Source organism: Prinia subflava, chromosome 14, assembly GCF_021018805.1.
Source record: "Prinia subflava isolate CZ2003 ecotype Zambia chromosome 14, Cam_Psub_1.2, whole genome shotgun sequence".
Taxonomy (NCBI): domain Eukaryota; kingdom Metazoa; phylum Chordata; class Aves; order Passeriformes; family Cisticolidae; genus Prinia; species Prinia subflava.
In genome coordinates this window covers 18,246,972-18,263,549 of record NC_086260.1, presented here as the reverse complement: position 1 = coordinate 18,263,549, position 16,578 = coordinate 18,246,972, and the positions used below count along the sequence as shown (strand labels likewise).

Here is a 16,578-nt window from a genome sequence, read left to right as displayed (position 1 = left end):
CCAGAGGAGACTGGGATCAGAGGCAGGACACTTAGAGGATGGAATACACAGGCAGGAAGGACAGAGGCATTTGAAGGGAAAGCTGGTTATCAGAAAGGGCATGGAGCAAACGACACATAGGCTGAAAGAGCCTGCTCTGCTACTCTGATAGGTGTGTCCCTATGGGCTGAATGTATCTTGGCAAAGGAGCTGAATCTCTATGGCTCTAGGAGAAGGCTGTATGGAAATGGGACTTTCTCCCTTGTTCTGGGTCTCTTACTTGTCCTGTACCTCACCACAGCAATGAGATGCTCTTCAGCACTTGTGGAGGGACTGCTCGAGTCTCCCCTCAAGCAGGCACCCAGGAGTGCTGCTGCAGCACCCTTGAGATGACTGTGGGTGTCAGGACCTCTGAGCATGATTCCTGCTTTTTCCCTTCTAGTGCTGATCATCCTTGCCATGTTCAGCTGGAGATATTCCCAGGCCTTTGCACTGGACACTGTCAGCAGAGCAGCAGACTTTCTGGCAACCCTGAAGCTGGTCTACCCCCATGCAGACACCCTCTGTGAGAAGGACTTTGAGTGTCTCTTGGACTGCCCTGAGACAAAGCAATTCCTCGAGTGGTTCTGCAGCATGGTGGGTGAGGAGAACGTGCTGAGCACAGCTGAGGTGGAGGCCTATGAGGCCCTGCTGGCTGCGGGCAAACCCATCTTGGAGGGCGATGCCCTGGAGGAGGCCCTGCGCATGTGCTGCCATGCTCCACAGCTCCCGAGCTCAATAGTGGATGAGGGGCCCTCTCAAGAGGCTCTGCAGCAGGAGCTTCAGGAGCTGAAGCACTATCGTGACCTCCAGCTCTGGAGGTACAGGAAGCTGTTGGCTTGGACGAACAAGCTGCAGCAGGAACAGAAGTATTTGGATAAGGAGGTGAAAGTGGTGAAGCAGGAGTTGAGGATGGCTCATATAGACCTGAAGGCTAAGATCTTCAAAACCAGAACTGTCTTGAGCCAGGTCAGCAAGGCTGCAAAGCAGGTGTCAGAGTGTCCTGGGAACATGAGGATGGGCCAGCTGCCAACACTGCTGTGCCAAACAGATCTTGCTCCTTACTTGGAGCAAGAACAACAAGCCACTGATACATTTGAGAGCTTCATCCAGCAGGTCCTACCAGAGATTCTTCAGGCTCCAGATGTTTGGGAAGCAAGTACACAGGGAGAGAGCAGCCTGAAGGAAGGGCTAGAGGCTGCGACACAAATGGACTCATACTGTGAAATACCAGAAGAAAGAAGAGGAGCTCCTTATCAAGAATGCACAAAGACACTGTGGGGGGTGGCACCAGCAGGCTGCGGAATATTGGTCCAAGACTCAAGGGCAGAGCTCCTAGTGGAGAGAGAGAATGAGAGAGATGTGTTGAGCATGGAGAGTGAGGAGAGAGATGACAGCCAAGAATTTACAGAAAGAAGGGACACCAAGAAAATACCAATGCCAAAAAATCTTGGGACTGATGAGGATGAGCTGCTGGAAGACCAAGACAGCTTCTGGAAGGAGCTGGCCCAAATAGAGACAGCACATATCTGTGCCTGGAGGGAGGTTATAGTCACAGTAGCACAAGTGGAAGGCACCTGTGCTGCACTGGAGTGCGCCCAGAGGACTCTGGAAGCTCTTGAGGATAACCAGGTAAGGTCCCATTCCTCCACCATCTGCTGTGGCAGGGTCTGCCTGTGGCACAGGCAGTCCCTCCCGCTGACCACTGGAGCACAGTGGCAAGTTGGGAGGGGGTGGCAGAGCCAGGCAGCACGTGTCACCAGCCTGTTTGTGTCCCCGTGCACAGCAGGCCGTCGAGGCCGAGCTCCAGAGCCAGGCTGCCCTGCTCCAGAGGCAGCTCCATGCCCTGCGCTTCGACATCACGCAGACTCTGACACACCAGCTGCCGCCCCTGCTGAAGGCAGAGGCCCGCCGCTTTGGCCTGCCCATCCTGCACAAGCACCTCAGCCTGGAAGTTGCCCGCCTCCAGAACACTGCCAGGAGGCAGGAGGAGGTGGCTGCATGGCTTCTGAGCCAGCACAGCCGCCTGGATCTGCTGGAGCTCCAGCTGAAACGGGAGAGAAAGGAGCTGGAACAGAAGGCTGCTTGGCTGGAGAAGATCGAAACCATCACCAGGGAATCCCAGACCAGGCTGCAGGAGCAGCAGAACTGCTTCAGAGATGCCAGGCCCTCACAGAAGGGTCATCCACACAAATGGATAGACCCCAGAGACCTCACTGCTCTACGGTAAGGGCCTGGGGAGGTCTGAGCTTGAAGAACAAGCTAGGTGTGGGGACAGAGGCAGAGGAATGGCCGAGACAGGCAGCAGACTCAAGCTACCAGATAGACTAGCAGGGTTCTTCTACCCGGGCACAGCCACTGTGACTCTATGGTGGTGTGAAGTTCCCCAGATCTGCTTCTTTCTGGCTGGCTTGAATTGATGAAGCAACGTATGGGCTTGGAGAATAGAATGAGTACAGAGGACACAAGTTTCTTCTAGAATGTTAAGGCAGAGAATGTTAATGTAGAGGTAAGTCTTCAGCCATGGAGAAGGAGAGCTGGGCCACAAGCTGCTTAGAGCAAGAGCTTTCTCTGACTAGGTGTCCTGCATTGACCAGGTCTTCTCAGTCTTCCCCACACAGTTTTGGAGTAGCTGGTGCTGGTGTCTGCCAAAAAGAAATCACACACTGGCTCTTGAGCCAGCCCGCTCCTTTATGGTGCTCTTCCTAGAGCTCCTTGACATGGGATGCTCACCAGGAGTGGCTGTCTTCTCATTGCTGACATACATCAGCTTGCATCCTAGTCTTACAGTGCACAACAACCTCAGAGCTCTGTTCTTCCTCAGCACTGGTGCTGTACTCACAGCTCTGGCTGGCTGTCCCCTCTCACAGGCTCTGGGACATGCTGATGGGGAAAGATCATGAGAAGCAGCCCTTCCGCAGCTATGAGGCCATGGCAGCCAAGTGCTCCCAGCTGGTTCAGGACAAGAGGGCACTGGAAGCCCAGCTGGAAGCTCCTATGCCCCAGGTGTCTGCCCTGGAGTCCTCCATAGAGGTGCTCTATCACCAGCTGTACAACAGCTCCAACCAGCTGCAGCTCTCCTCGCCGGTAAGGAAGCACCCCTCCTCCCCTGGGCCTTGCTGGGCAGCAGCAGATGAGCACTGGGAGTCCTCTGCCATCCTCCCTGGGTGCAGCGGGGAGACCTTGCTGCCTCTCAGCCACAGAGGGAGGGGAGGTCGGCCTGATCCTTGCCTTGTCCCAAAAACCATCCAGTGAGGCAGTGGCTGGCTATGGAACAAAGGTGATTCTAACTGTGTCTCACATGTGCTGTTCAGTGTTGAGACTGGAGTGCCTTAGCCAAGGTGTCCCAGTAAGCCACCTCTGCTCCTTGGACTGGGAGGGTTTGGAGGCCAGAGCTGGGTTGTGTAGTTTGTTTCTGGGGGTCTTAGCTGTTCCACAGGTATTGGGAAAATCCCCTTATTTCTCCATGTTCACATGAGTTTGGGCTCTGTCCCTTAGGAGCTCTCTGAGGTGATGCAGCAATTGATCATCATGCAGAATGACCTCTACCAAAAGCTGACAGAGCTCCTGAGTGACCTGGAGATCAAGCGCAGGTCTCTGGAGAACCCCATCCTGCAGGCAGAGCGCAACCTTTACGTGTACTTTTACTGCAACGAGGATCGGCTGAGAGAGGTGGTGGAGGAGCTGGAGAAGCAGGCATCAGCTTCCTCCAAGAGACCCCCCAGGGAGCTGCCCTATGGAAAGGAGTAGGTCAAGGGGATCCTTGCTCCCTGCCACAGTAGTGGTATCCTCTTTTGGTTGGGCTGGGTCCTTAATTCTGGGCTGGGAGAGAACTCTGGTGGTCTCTGCTCTGGTGACAGGTTACTTGGGTCATGACCTGGCAGCTAGATTTAAAAGAAACTAGGATCTTAGCCCTTAAACACAGTTTCTGGGTGCTGGTTTAGATGATGTGTAAGAAATTGATGCATTCTGTGGCATTGGAAGCCTTGGATAGAGCAGATACTTCTCATGCCAGCTCTACCAGAGGATGGGTACTGGGGGCAAGTAGACCAACACTTCTGTGTCTTTCCCCACTTTCTGAGGAAAGGGGGGTTTGTGTGTTTTTGGGAGAATAAAAAGGTCTGTTCCTCACAACTGCAGAGCATAAGCCTGTCGCCGAGCGGTGACGTCTGTCCTTGTTGTGTGTGCTGTGTTGGCTATGGGATGTGATGCTTGCAGGCTCAGAAACACCCTTCTTTTTCCCACTAGTCTACTTCAAGCCAGTATTCCTTGAATTCAGCCTGCTGCCTCTTCTCTGCCTGAGGTGGATTCCTTTTCAAAGAGCCTGCAGGTTCAGGGTGCTGCCAGCTCTGTCCCTGTGCTGCACGGTCAGTACTGGGGGTTGCTTGGTGGTACCTGTGCTTGTGGTGAGCCCTCCTCCACAGCCTCTCCAGGACATGCTGGAAACACCCAGGGGTCACTTACTGCCTTTCTGCCCTTCAATTTACATCTGAAGGCGTGAAGGTGAGAAGCTGTGGGGCAGCTGCCCAGAGTGAGCCCAGGGGGATGGGTGGAGGAAAAGGCTGGGATGTTGCAAGCCTATTGAAAGGGAATTGCTGCAAAGGGAAATGCTGTTATTGACCGGACCCAGCTCTGCCCCACTCTCCCTTGACACAATTTACCTCTGTAACATCGTTTCTGTTGAGGTTCTTCAGGCTGGCAAGAGCAGCATGCAGGGCTGGGAGGGCTTCATCCAAGTCCTTCTGAGCATCATCTGCAATGGCTTGGGCTGTCTGAGCTTTCTCATTGGCCTTTGCCTCCTCAGCCTGCACAGCACTTCTTGTCTCTTCAGCCAAAGCTGTGTCCACCTGCAACACCAGAGACAGCCTCAGAAGTGTGCTGGAGGCAGCGCCTGGCTTGGCACTGCTAGCAAAGGATCACAGCTGTCCTGGCAGCTTGTGTGTCTTCTTCCAGCAGATCTCGGGGGATCTTCCAGCAGATCTAACTGCTGCAGGGGATGCCCTTCCTGCACCATACTGGGAGAAGGTTTTTGTCAGCCTGTATAAATTACCCACAAGCTCCAGCTCTGGCTGTGCCTGGAATGATGTTAGTCTTGCAGGAATTAGCTGCTCTACCCATTTTCCTATTGCCACAAGTAGAGGATGCATAGGGTTGCAAATTTGTAGGGAGATGGAGGAATAGGAAGATATGCTTAGAGGTTTGTTTCTAAAACTGCCACTTCTGCATACCCCAAGGATTGAAACACTACCAGGAAGCATAAAGGAAATGTGGAATATAGCCAAGTCCTTATCTGCTATGTGGGCATTTAGGTGATTGCAGACTTACTCCTCCCCATGCAGAGCTGTATTATGTTGGTGTCCCTGTTCACTCTGTCCCAATGTGGCCATCCCACAGTAAGAGATAGGCAGGAGAGAAGGCAGTGACAGCCAACACAGAACAGCTCCCTTTCCTGAAGTGGCAGGAGTGACTGTGTGATGAGGGGCAGGTTTGGAGGGGCAGGCTGCAGCTGGATCAGCTCCCTGGGGATGGGATGTGGAGGAGTGATCCTGTTCAAGGAGTCTGGCTTAGAGCTGCTCAGGCCACCTGAGGATTGTGTTAGTGTTGCTAGACTGTGCTTGCAAGGGCCTGGGAGCTGGGAGTTCGGTTGGCTGACCCCTGGGTGGTGATTTCAGACAGGGGCAGGGGAGCCATCGCTTCTGCAACACCTGGAGCTTAGCAGCAGCAGAGCAGGACCCCAGGAGGACGCAGTTTTTGCTGTCAGTGCAGCTCTGCACAAACATCTGCCGTGCCAGTCTGAGGTGTTTTTACCTCTGATCAAGCAGGACTTTGCACAATCCCTGCCACGCCCCTGCAGCCCGTGTCCAATCCAGTCTGAGCAGTCAGAATCAGAAAGTGCAGGGCTGCCCAGCGGCGGTACCTTTATCTGCTCTATGGTTGCCTCGGTGTCCTTGGCTGCCTGTGCCAGGAGAGGGCGGGAGTTCTCCAGCTCCTCCTGCATCTTCGCTACGTCCTCTGCTGTTCGCAGGAGCTATGGGAGCAAAGCAGAGTTAGGAGCAGGGGCAGCAGCCATGGAAAGCCCTAGGAAAAGGCTGTGCTGCTCTGGAGGTGCTCCCTGCCAAGCGCTGGGCTGTGCAAAGCACAGCTCTTGCCCTGGTTCCCGCTTAAGCAGCAATCTGACACTGTGGTGTGCTTATAAACAGTAGTGCCCAGTGTTGCCTGCACATGTTAGGCATTACTTCATAAGCTCATGGCAATGAGGCAGCAGAACAATGTTTCTGTTAGAGGGCTTTCAATTACACGGTTTGAGAGCTGAGCTACACAGAGGTTTGTGGTCCCCAAAGACTGGGGATCATTATTCTTTTAGAGCTATTACAGACTCAGACCTTCACAAGTCTGGCCCTGGCAGAAGGCATAGTTCTCACTTGCTGTAGCCTGAGTTTTTTTCCTGTTACACGGGACATGTGTAGGACATCCCACTGCATCTCTGCAGCTATGAATACACTGCTCAGAGTGTGTAAGGGGTGGCCCCAAAACTGTCCTGGGTATGAGGGACAAACCTTGTCTAGGCCACTTTGCATCCTGTTCTTGGCTGTCTTCAGTTCCTGTTGCTTCCTTCCAATGAGGGAACTGAAGATGCTGAGGAACTCCAGGTAGCTTTTGGGAGTGATATAATTGTGTCTGCCCAGCTCTGCTAGGAACAAGTGGCACTTCTTTGCCACGCTCTGGTGGATTGCTACACATACTTGAATCTACAAGGAGAAAGGAAAGAAACAATCTTATTCAGTACTGAACATAAGAAAGGCAAATCTATGTGATGCCCAGAGAAAGCAAAAGGTGCTTACGAAGAGCCAAACTATACAGCAGAGCTTATGTGTGTTTGGGGGCTTTAGTGCCACAGAGGGGTGACAAATGGCCAAGCCTGTTTCAGAGCATACAAAAGCTATGCAGCTCTGCATTGGAATGATCCTGCCATGGAACACTTCTGCTGCAGGGTAGGACACTTCTGAATGGGTGTCCCACATCCATTGTCTTGGTGTATCCAGAGACAAAGTGTTGGAATTCTTGGCTCTTTCCTGCTCTAAGGTCAGGGCAAATAAAACACAGGAGATGTTGTTTTTGAAGTCTCACTCTGAAATTTATTATCCTTATCTATTACAGACTCACAAGATGTGAGTTCTCTCTAACAAGTTGAGAAAGTGAGCTTAAATGGTGTCTACTCAAGGTTATTTATGCAATTGTCCAATAATGAACTGACATCTATATTATTTATGTTTTTGATCCAATTATGATCACCCAAAACCCGCAATGTGGACTTCTTTCACCTAATTACAGAAAACCACCCAGGTTTGTGAAGAAGAAGGTGAAAAAGAAGGACTTAAACAACACCCAAAGCCCTCCATCTTGACTCACACGTAATACTAGACCCTAAAACTCCAAATCCTAAGTTTCTAGGACTCCAACAACACAGCACACTGAACACGCAGGAACAGAGTATTCTCGAGAGTGGCACGTACCATCCCGTCCATATCATCATTACGGCTACCAAGAAGTGGGAGTTCGCTCAGGAAGGAGGAGGCAACGCTCTGCAGGGCTTCAGCAGGCCACTCATTGAACCAGTCAATGGTGCAGCAGTTCACAAGAGAGGGGAACTGCCTCAAGCGTGCGCGGAACACTTCTCCGATCGGGCTGAGGGCAAGGTGTGCAGAGAAGATGTGTTACAGCTGGCTCAAAACACGAGGACAAAATATCTTTCCTTCTGTGGAACCACCCTGAAGCCTTGAGGAGCAGGAGGGTCAGGAGTGCACCCAGGGAAAGAGGCAAAAGGGAATGAAAGTTCAGGCAGTGAGCTGCATGCCCAAAGATGCATGTCTCAGCTCGTTCCTTTGCTTGGGATATTCTAGAAGTATTAAGATGGTAGTAGGGTGATGTTTTATGGGTCCCTCTCTAGCGACAACACTTCAGGGATAAGAAATAAATGTGCTCTGAAGTTTATTTCAAGCAGGTGCATGCAGAGATCACATCACCAAACCATAATCATGGCCCTGATTTTTCTACTTGTTCTTGCCTGAGAATGCCCTTTTCCTTCTGGTATCCCTCCTGCAAGGGAGCAAGCTGGTTATGGACTATGCATTAGATTCATGAGTAAACATGCTGCAACTGAGCCCCAAATTAAAGCAAGATATGTTTGTAACAAAGGGCTCAACGGTGCAGAGAGGAGGGAGTAGCTTGTGTTTCATCTGAATCACACATAATCATACTCTTGAAAAATTCAAACTTCATCTTGAGACCAGCAAAGTGTAAAAAAAAACCAAAACGAAAGTATCTACTCCTAGGGGAAGGTATTATGCAAACCATACTCCTATTCTTCCGAGTCTGGGGCTTGGAAATAAACATCCCATTACACAGTGATGAAAGGCAAAGGATAAGGAGGGAATAATTAGTATTAAAAACATGGAGTTGTAGGCCTGAAGTACCTCATGCACAGGACCATATGGATGTTGCTGCGAACCCGTGCTATGAATGCAGCCATCAAATTGGCCTTGGTGGGCTGCTGCCCCAGATCTCGAACAATAGGCTTCATAGCTGTCAGGATCACGTCTTGGTTCTCGGGAGTGTAAATGTTGGGGATGTCGCCAGAGTTGAGCAAGTTGTTGATATCTTCGAGGAAGGATTCACTTTTAATCTAAGTAGATAGTAAAAAAAAAAAGCAGTTTCTCAATTCAGAAAACATTTATGTCTCACATGCCATGGAGATAATTTCTGCATAAATATAGCCCTCAGCCTCAGTTATAAGAAACAATTTTTGTGATCATTTGGCTCCAGAAAGGCACACCCTGATTGTTTTCCAGTACTTCCAATTAAACAGCCATATTTCAGCCATTTCAGAGATGGGAGGGTGTATGTTTGAGAACAAACATCCTTCTGCCCATTCCCTGTCTCCTTACAGACAAATTGAGCTCAGGCTCTTGCTCCCTGCCTCTACAGTCAGACCCCAGACACCTGGTTGCTCCATGTCTTCGTTCCTCCAGCACACAACACTTCATTATGAAAATAAAACTTATCAATGTGGGAGACAGTAATTGTAGGGATGTGTCACAGTCTGTGGGACGATCTCCCTCCAGTGCTACATTCAACTCCCCACCTTTGCTACATCAGAAATACACAGCATCCATCTCCTTGACTAAAATGCACCCTCCTGGGCCCCTTTGCTCCCACATATGCTTCTCACTGCAGGGAAAAGGCTGCAAGAACAAGTAGCATTTGACTGATGCTCATCTCGCTGCTTAGGGCTCTGCCACAAGGGAATGGTTCCCATGATAATGAAGGCAGTAAAAAAGCCTATGGGGAACATAACTGTGATTCCAGAAGTGGAAATTTGCCTTCTCATTAGCAAGTTACAGTTTACAGTTACAGCCAGCATTATCCTGTGGAAGTAGTACACATAAGGTCCATAAATCTAGTCTCTTTTTGAAAAGGAAAGGAAGAATTTTACTTAGGACTTCTAATATCAGTGGCCAATAGTGCTTAGTGTCAGACAGCTAAAATCTATGTACCCACCAAACACTTGGATGGAGCTGAAGGAAGCTTCCTTGTGTAAGAGAAGAATCCACCCACTCACACACAGCTCTACAGACTCTCTAGCAATAAAGGCACCACCTCTAGTTTCCCTGGGGCTCTTTTATAAGATCATGAATATAGGCTACTGAAGAAATACAAGTTGTGTCTGGTTTGTGTCAAGTTCCTTAATACCCTGTAGGGGAATTTATTGAGCTCAGAGATGTGTTTCTGACTCCTTTTGAGAAGGAATCCACCACGCTAGTACTCCTGTACCTGTGTGTCTACAAATAGGAAGGTCTTGGGTAGACTTTGAAGGCCTGCCTTCATCATGACCTTCCTCACATCGTCTCGCCATTCGGTCATGCCATAATTTTTGGACAGTTCAATCTGGAAACATTCACATTCTGCCCTAAAGGAAAAAGAAGCCTATGGAGTTACATCAAATTAGAACATTCTCTTCTGTCAATTCCCAGTATGTCTTGTGGACTCAGGATGAAAGGGTGCACAAGCAAGCTGTTTTTCTACAGTGAGTGCCAAGCACAAGTCCCTTTTGCACCAAGGACAGCCACCAGCCTAGGAGCATGTGTTACACAAAGCAGAGATACCTGAGCTAGCTAGAAACCCAGTGCAGATGTGCATGTTAACTGAGTCCTAGCCCTTGACTCATTTGAGGAGTCAGCAGCCTGAAAAACATGTAACTGGCAGTGGGAGGGGCAGAAAAAGAGATTCTTTGAAGGCAGCCCCAACAGCGCTGCTCCCCATTACATGCATAGGTGGGGGTTCATTACTTACATGTGAGATGCCAGTCTGGTGAGAGACTGTCTCCCACTTCCCCCAACACCCAGGAGAAGGGCGTTCCCCGGTGCCTGCCGCAGAATCCGGCTGATCCGGCAGATGTGCTGTATGGCATCCATGAAAAGCACCAGCTTCAGTTCTGGGGTGTTGCTTTGATTGTACTCCTCCAGGTAGTCCTCAATCACAAGCTTCAGCTGTGGGTACAAACACTCAGTTGTGGCTACCAGATAAAAGCAATTGTGTGTGTGTGTGGGGGGGGAGTTTATTGTCTGCTGGCACAGCAAGGAGTAGGGGAGGGCAGAGCCTGGTGCTTAACAGAGTCTGGGAGCAGCTTTCCTCCAGGCTCCTATAGGGAACTGCCATTGGATGGGCTGAATTTAGTGGTGGTGGCAGCAGCTGCTCAATGGTGACCTTAAACTAACTCAGGCAAGTGACTACAGTCTGCTGTTCCCAACTGTGCTGTTTGCCTCGAGAAACAGCAGGGTGTAGTTCAAAATAAAAGATAAAAAAAGGCAGCTTATGGCTGCCTCATCCATATTGCTCCAGGGCCTCCCTCTGGCTTAGTTTCCTTCCTCTATAACTGACCACTGCCTGCTGCTGAATCCTGTGGTTGGGATTCTGGCTGGAAAGCCACAGGTGCCAGGGAGGAAAACAACACTGGCTGTAGATGGGTAGAGGAACACACTCCTCTCCCAGTCCAGCCATCACACGGAATAGCTGCAGGAGCAGTTTCTCTTGCCCTTCCCAAGGCTCTCTTCAACAGTACCCTCAGGCCAAAGAAGGAGATGAAGCATGAAGACATCTGGGATTTGATCCTACCCCCTCAGCAATCTCACTGTGAATCCGGGAAAGCAACACCAGCTGGATTCATACAGCACTGTGATTCGTGCCTAGATGCCAAAATCCTGTGTGCATCAGTGGGGACTGTGCAGCTGCCTCTATGTCTGGCTTGTCTCAGCTGTGCTCACTTTGGTGGGGGACAGGCCTACCTACTTTGCCAAAGGGATTGGAAAGCTCAGTTAATTACCAGCCCTCGTCACACTGCTATCACAAGAGGAGAGACAACAGAATAATCATCTCTTTCTGATAATGAGTGCAAAATGCACCACTCATTGCCTTTGCTTAATTACCACTACCCAAGTACTCCCAGTATCTTCTCCAACAGGGAGACTGGCAGTAACATTCATTACTCGTAAAGGTCAATTGTGAAGGCATTAATGGCAAAAGTAGTATTGTTTGGGGGTAATGTGCCATTTCTTTCCAGCAAATTTCACTTTTCAGTCCCAAGTGTGGCTCATTTGGGAGATTTGGCATAGCAGGCTGCCTCTAGGATTGCAATGCAGAGACAGCTTGTTCCACCTCAACTGCCCATCACAACAAAACCAGCCACTATTCATATATGTGGTAGGATTTCACAGGAGACCCCTGGGACAGCATGTAGTTTCAGACACCTCTAATTAAAGCACCACTGTTGTTACTACTACTGTTTTCCTTTGTAGAAGAGTGGGAAGATGTGAGCGTAGTTCACAACGTGATTCCCAGGGTCCTTACCTTTTCCTGGCTGTCGATTGCTTGGTATACTTTGACATTGGCACCTGGCTCCATGAAGTCTCCAAACAGAACCGGCTGGGAGGGAATGACCTCCTCAAAAGTGGTGCCAAACTCCTCCATCTTCGTTGTCATTAGGCTGTCAAACCAGGTCCGGTCCTCCTCGCTGACCAAGCGATCACAGAAGACCCGGCAGCTCTCGTGGTACCACAGTCTCAGCAGGTGCTCTTTGTTCTGGTAGGAAATCGCAGCAAAACGGCCCCCGAGAGAGAAGCAGAGAAGTGTTATGAGCATTGCTGTCAGGAAAGCTGGTTCCTGCCCAGCATGTGGCCAGCTCCACTCCTGTTACAAGGGAACTGGAGCGCAGAAACAACTGGGCGGAGGAAGCTGCTTTCCCTTCTCCTCTCAAAAACAACTCGTCAAAAGAGCTGCTTTGCAGAGAGCTCATTACAGCATCAGCTTATCCCCCTCTATGAGTCCATATGTTGGGCTTTCTTTGAGACATTTAAATTTTATGTTCTTTGTTCTTATCTTTCCCCAGTTTGATTTAAATTTTACAGTTTTCTTGTGTTTTTTGGAAGATCCTTTTATTTAGCTGATAGCACAGAACCTACAGTACTTAGGGTCCTAAGTACGTCCTGTGACAATTCAATCTCTACTGGCCAGGCTGGGGCCAGTGCAAGGTCCTCAGGAGAGCTGAAGGGGCAGAGGCAGGTAATAGGACAACACCTCTGCCTCTGCTTGGTCCCTGTCTGGTCCCCCACGGCTCCCTCCAGCCCTGAGTGGGTGGGCTGTGTCCTACTGACTCCCTGTGGCCACTCACCTGCTTCCAATGCCAAGGAAGGACTGTGACGAAGGGGGCATCCACCTACTACTGCTACCAGGCAATAGCCAAAGGGGAGGCCACCACACCCACTGAGCAGTATCAAAATGCATCTTCAACAGGAAATTGAAGCCTGTTTGCAGGCCTGTGAATGAGGCCTCAACTCAAACATTTCTGGTCTTGCCCTGGGTGGCAGGGCTGTGCTGATGGGAGGACTCACCTCGACCTTGCCAGGCTCAGCCATGAGCATGCCCTGGAACACCTTTGAGAGGTCTCTCAGGTTGAAGGTGTAATGTGACTTTGCTGGTGTGGGCAGCAGCTGGGATGTGATGGTCATGTACATGGAGATTGTGGCATCAACTAAGGGCTCGTTCAAGTCTCTCACTGCAACTGCTCCGGCTGCAGAGACACAAGTAGTTGGAGAGGATGTCAAGATGGTAACTCTGGGCTGAGAGGGTTCTTGCAGTGCAGGAGGGTGGCACTGAGTGGCAGAGGTGCTGGCTGGGACTTGGGCAGGAACACACTTTTTTCTGTTTTTTTCTGCAGAGACACTGAGGGACCTGACCAAGCACCTGCTCACTGTAGTGGACAGCTACCAATGGGTTTATCAACTAATGTGAACCAGCTTTGGGGTGCAAGAATGCTTTACAGTGATTCTGTGGTGTGAGGTCTCCATGCTCCCCAGGAACAGAGGAGGCACTGCAAGACAGATAACTGATGCTGACCTGAAATATTCCAGACAGGTTTTCCTCCTCCCGCAGTGAAATCTCAGCTACTTTTAAGCTAGAAGGTGTGAGTGCCCTCTTAGCTAAACCCCTTGCAATTCATTATGCTCAGCAAATGCAAAGCCACCGAGGAATAATTCCTTATGCAATAATCTGGCAAGATTTAAACACAGCGGCCAGTTTTAGAGCATAATTGGGGTTTTTTTCTCCAAATGAAGTTTATTACAAACACTCCTGGAGAAGTAGAGTCCTGTGACACCCCAGCATTTTGCACTTTTTTGCATTATTTCAAAAATCCTTTCATTTCTTTCTAAATCACAGCTAGATGCTTCAGTGTGCCCCTGAGATCACAGTCAGGTACTGGTGATTCTGAATATTGCAAGCATTCAGAAAGCTCTGCTTCGCTTCTCCCACAGCTGACTATTCTCACTCCTTTCTACTCGCAGATTTGCAGATGAGGGCATATTTGCAACGATGGTCCTAAATTCCCACACAGTCCAATATAAGAGGACTCATTTCACTCCAAATGAACCCTTTTTTTCATGGTGGCTGTAGCACCATGCTCAGATGCACCCTGCTCAGCTGTCTACAGGCTGCAGCAGATGGGGAGTAACAGAAGGCTCTGCTTCCACAGAAGGCTGTTGTCTGGGCAAGTGTCTGTCTGCTGAAAGCACAGGTAAGCTGTGCCATGCTGTGCTCACCAGCTTGCTCTGTTCACAGTCTCTCTCGTCTTTCTGCTCTTACTTACGCACTGGATTTCTGTAACTTTTTTCTCCTAGGAGTCCATCTAGAAAAAGACAAAACAAATTAGTTCCAGCTTTACCTGCTCAGGTTAAGAATATCTGCATCACCCATCACAAATAAAATCCTCTTTGAAAGGCCCAGGCTATAGGATAACATATTACAACTCTGAAAGCCAAAGCTTAAGTTTGCTGATTTGCACCAGCAGAGTTTGGCCCTGAGACTAAATGGTGTATGAGCTCTCGGTTTGCTAAGCCTCATGAAACACTTTCCCTGAAGCATCTTCGAGTGACTACTGCAAGTTTCAGCTTTCAACACTTTGATCAGATCATCAATATTAATTGGTTCCCTTCCAAACTCCACTGTCATCAAGCTGACTTTCAACATGAGGAGAAGGTGGCAGGTTTCTGCAGGACTTACCCATCCAGCTGCCAAGGATGGTGGCAAAGATCTTCTTCTTGCTGCTGTCATCCATCTCGGTGAAGGAGAGGTAGTTGAAATGGCGAGTGAAGCGTGGAGTGACAGGATTCCTTCCCCCTCCAGGAGGTCCCATGGCACAGACAAAATTAATATCTACCAGCTTCTTGAACGTACCTTGGAGAGTGCAAAACCAGGAGTGAGCGCTGCGTTGTAGCTAAAGACCCTCGCCACAAATCCCCACGGCAGGTACACGTATCTAAGGGGCCAGCTCTTGCGCAGAGCTCTGGGCACAGGGCCCGGTCGTACCGATCTGTTTGCGGTCGTACCAGCCGCCGTGGTCCATCCACTGCCGCAGCAGCTCGATGGGCGGCTGCGCTCCGTATTGCTCCAGCATGGGCATGTTCAAGTCGTCGATGAAAAAGATGAAGTACCGACCAACCGGAGGCCCGAACACTCCCTTCCGCCTGCAGGGACAAAACCCGTGTCAGGACACAGGACAACTCCTATTGGAAAGGTACTTCTAACTTCATCCAAAAGCATGGGGTTTTTCCTCTGGATGCTTCCTGAGACAACAGTTTCAGCTATTTTTACACTTGATACACTCCTTTGTAAGGGCCTTTGACATGGAAGAGATCTGGAGCAATGTTTGAGGCACTGGCCTCTCTCCAAGTGAAATTTTGTCTACTTATGCACAATTGCAAGGAATAAATGGGTGCAAATAAAAACAAAGCTTGAGTCTATGAATCCACTGGAAACTTCAAGCCAGTGGCTGACCAGGGAGGTGAAATGCAAGCTGTTCACTGCGGGGAGTGGGATTGCAAGTGGGCAGCCATGTTTTCTCCCTTCATTACTTTCTGTAAAGATCCCACACCAGGCTTTGCAAACACCTGTACTGTGAAATGTAGTATTTCTGGAATAACTAGAATTGGAGCAACTTTTACTAACCCTCACTAATCCTTCCCACTTTCTTGTCATTATAACAAGCTATTATTGGCTCTCACAATCCCAGCTCAGATGTGCTGTGTGTCCTACATATCATCTACAGCTATACGTGCTCAGGTCTTGGGATGAAACTAAACAGCCAAGCTGATAGAAACACTGAGCTCAGGGACACTGCCTTTGCACACAGAAAAGAATCTTGCCTCTTATCCAGTTTGCTGTCGATGAGATCCTGGGTTTGGTTAGCAGAGGTGCGTGCTGAAAACATCAGGAAGTGGGCGATGTATTTGTTAGGCAAGTTCTTCAAAAGCTTGTCCGCAATTGTGAGAGTCTTTCCTGTGCCAGTGGGACCAATGCAAAGAACCTAGAAGCACAATCAGCAATGCAGCATAGTCATAGGCAAGCAGCCTGTGTTTCCCAGCACTCTGACATTTGCTGGAGGAAATGCAGGTTACTGCAGGTTAGGCATTTGCAGGTTGGGAGAGGACTGGTGGGCTTGCTTCTTCAATGAGGTCAGCTGCCCAACACCAAATTCTCTTGGTGTGGATGGAATCCAACCAGAGAAATAGGAAATGGAACTGTAGGAAACAGGTAAAGAGGGATGGTGATGGGCTATCTAGCAATTGCTGCATTTTGGTTGAACAACTAACTGAGTGTTGATATTCCTTTGGGGTGCTGGCATGGTGCCTGGGGACTGAATGGATAACTCTTAGTGCTTAAGAACAGATTTGGAGCAGAGAAATACAAATCCATGGAAGTGGGAAATAATCTCAAAGTATAGGTAGCTGTTAAATTCTGACTGTACTGGGAGAGGAAGAGGTTGAATCAAAAATTCATAGACAAGGCTGGGCACGTACTGGCTTATAGTTGGTGAGCAACAGCTCCAGCAGATAGGCCATTCGGACTGTGTTCATCGTGGGCACAATAATGTCACAGAAGTTGGTGTCTGGAACCATGGTGAACTCTGCTGTAGCATCCAGCCACACCTCCCAGTGCACCTGAAAGATTGGA

At 49.6% G+C, this 16,578-nt stretch overlaps 2 protein-coding genes across 2 annotated transcripts in view; one reads left to right on the top strand and one right to left on the bottom strand.

Moving 5' to 3' along the window:
- Positions 1-16,578, bottom strand: part of DNAH1 (dynein axonemal heavy chain 1) — a 72,805-nt gene that overhangs the window by 11,734 nt on the left and 44,493 nt on the right. Inside the window, exons 42-55 of the mRNA XM_063411426.1 lie at positions 16,425-16,565; positions 15,771-15,931; positions 14,935-15,092; positions 14,629-14,802; positions 14,216-14,254; positions 12,963-13,141; positions 11,923-12,153; positions 10,369-10,565; positions 9,850-9,985; positions 8,493-8,701; positions 7,533-7,704; positions 6,576-6,767; positions 5,936-6,046; positions 4,680-4,865 (exon numbers count right to left, since the gene is read on the bottom strand). Coding sequence (XP_063267496.1) covers positions 4,680-4,865; positions 5,936-6,046; positions 6,576-6,767; positions 7,533-7,704; positions 8,493-8,701; positions 9,850-9,985; positions 10,369-10,565; positions 11,923-12,153; positions 12,963-13,141; positions 14,216-14,254; positions 14,629-14,802; positions 14,935-15,092; positions 15,771-15,931; positions 16,425-16,565 — 2,286 coding nt within the window. The remainder of the gene's footprint in view (positions 1-4,679; positions 4,866-5,935; positions 6,047-6,575; positions 6,768-7,532; positions 7,705-8,492; positions 8,702-9,849; positions 9,986-10,368; positions 10,566-11,922; positions 12,154-12,962; positions 13,142-14,215; positions 14,255-14,628; positions 14,803-14,934; positions 15,093-15,770; positions 15,932-16,424; positions 16,566-16,578) is intronic.
- LOC134558006 (HAUS augmin-like complex subunit 3) lies at positions 95-4,180 on the top strand. Its single transcript, XM_063411427.1, has 4 exons — positions 95-1,650; positions 1,805-2,244; positions 2,889-3,105; positions 3,517-4,180. The coding sequence occupies exons 1-4, from the start codon at positions 397-399 to the stop codon at positions 3,766-3,768; spliced, it is 2,163 nt and encodes a 720-aa protein (XP_063267497.1). The 5' UTR covers positions 95-396; the 3' UTR covers positions 3,769-4,180.

What these genes read in the sequence shown, in the direction of transcription:
- LOC134558006 (XM_063411427.1), top strand. Translation starts at nt 397, where the DNA reads ATGATTCCTGCTTTTTCCCTTCTAGTGCTGATCATCCTTGCCATGTTC. An exon ending in AGAGACCTCACTGCTCTACG is followed by an intron (nt 2,245 to 2,888) that starts GTAAGGGCCTGG and finishes CCCCTCTCACAG; the next exon opens with GCTCTGGGACATGCTGATGG. An exon ending in AGCTGCAGCTCTCCTCGCCG is followed by an intron (nt 3,106 to 3,516) that starts GTAAGGAAGCAC and finishes TCTGTCCCTTAG; the next exon opens with GAGCTCTCTGAGGTGATGCA.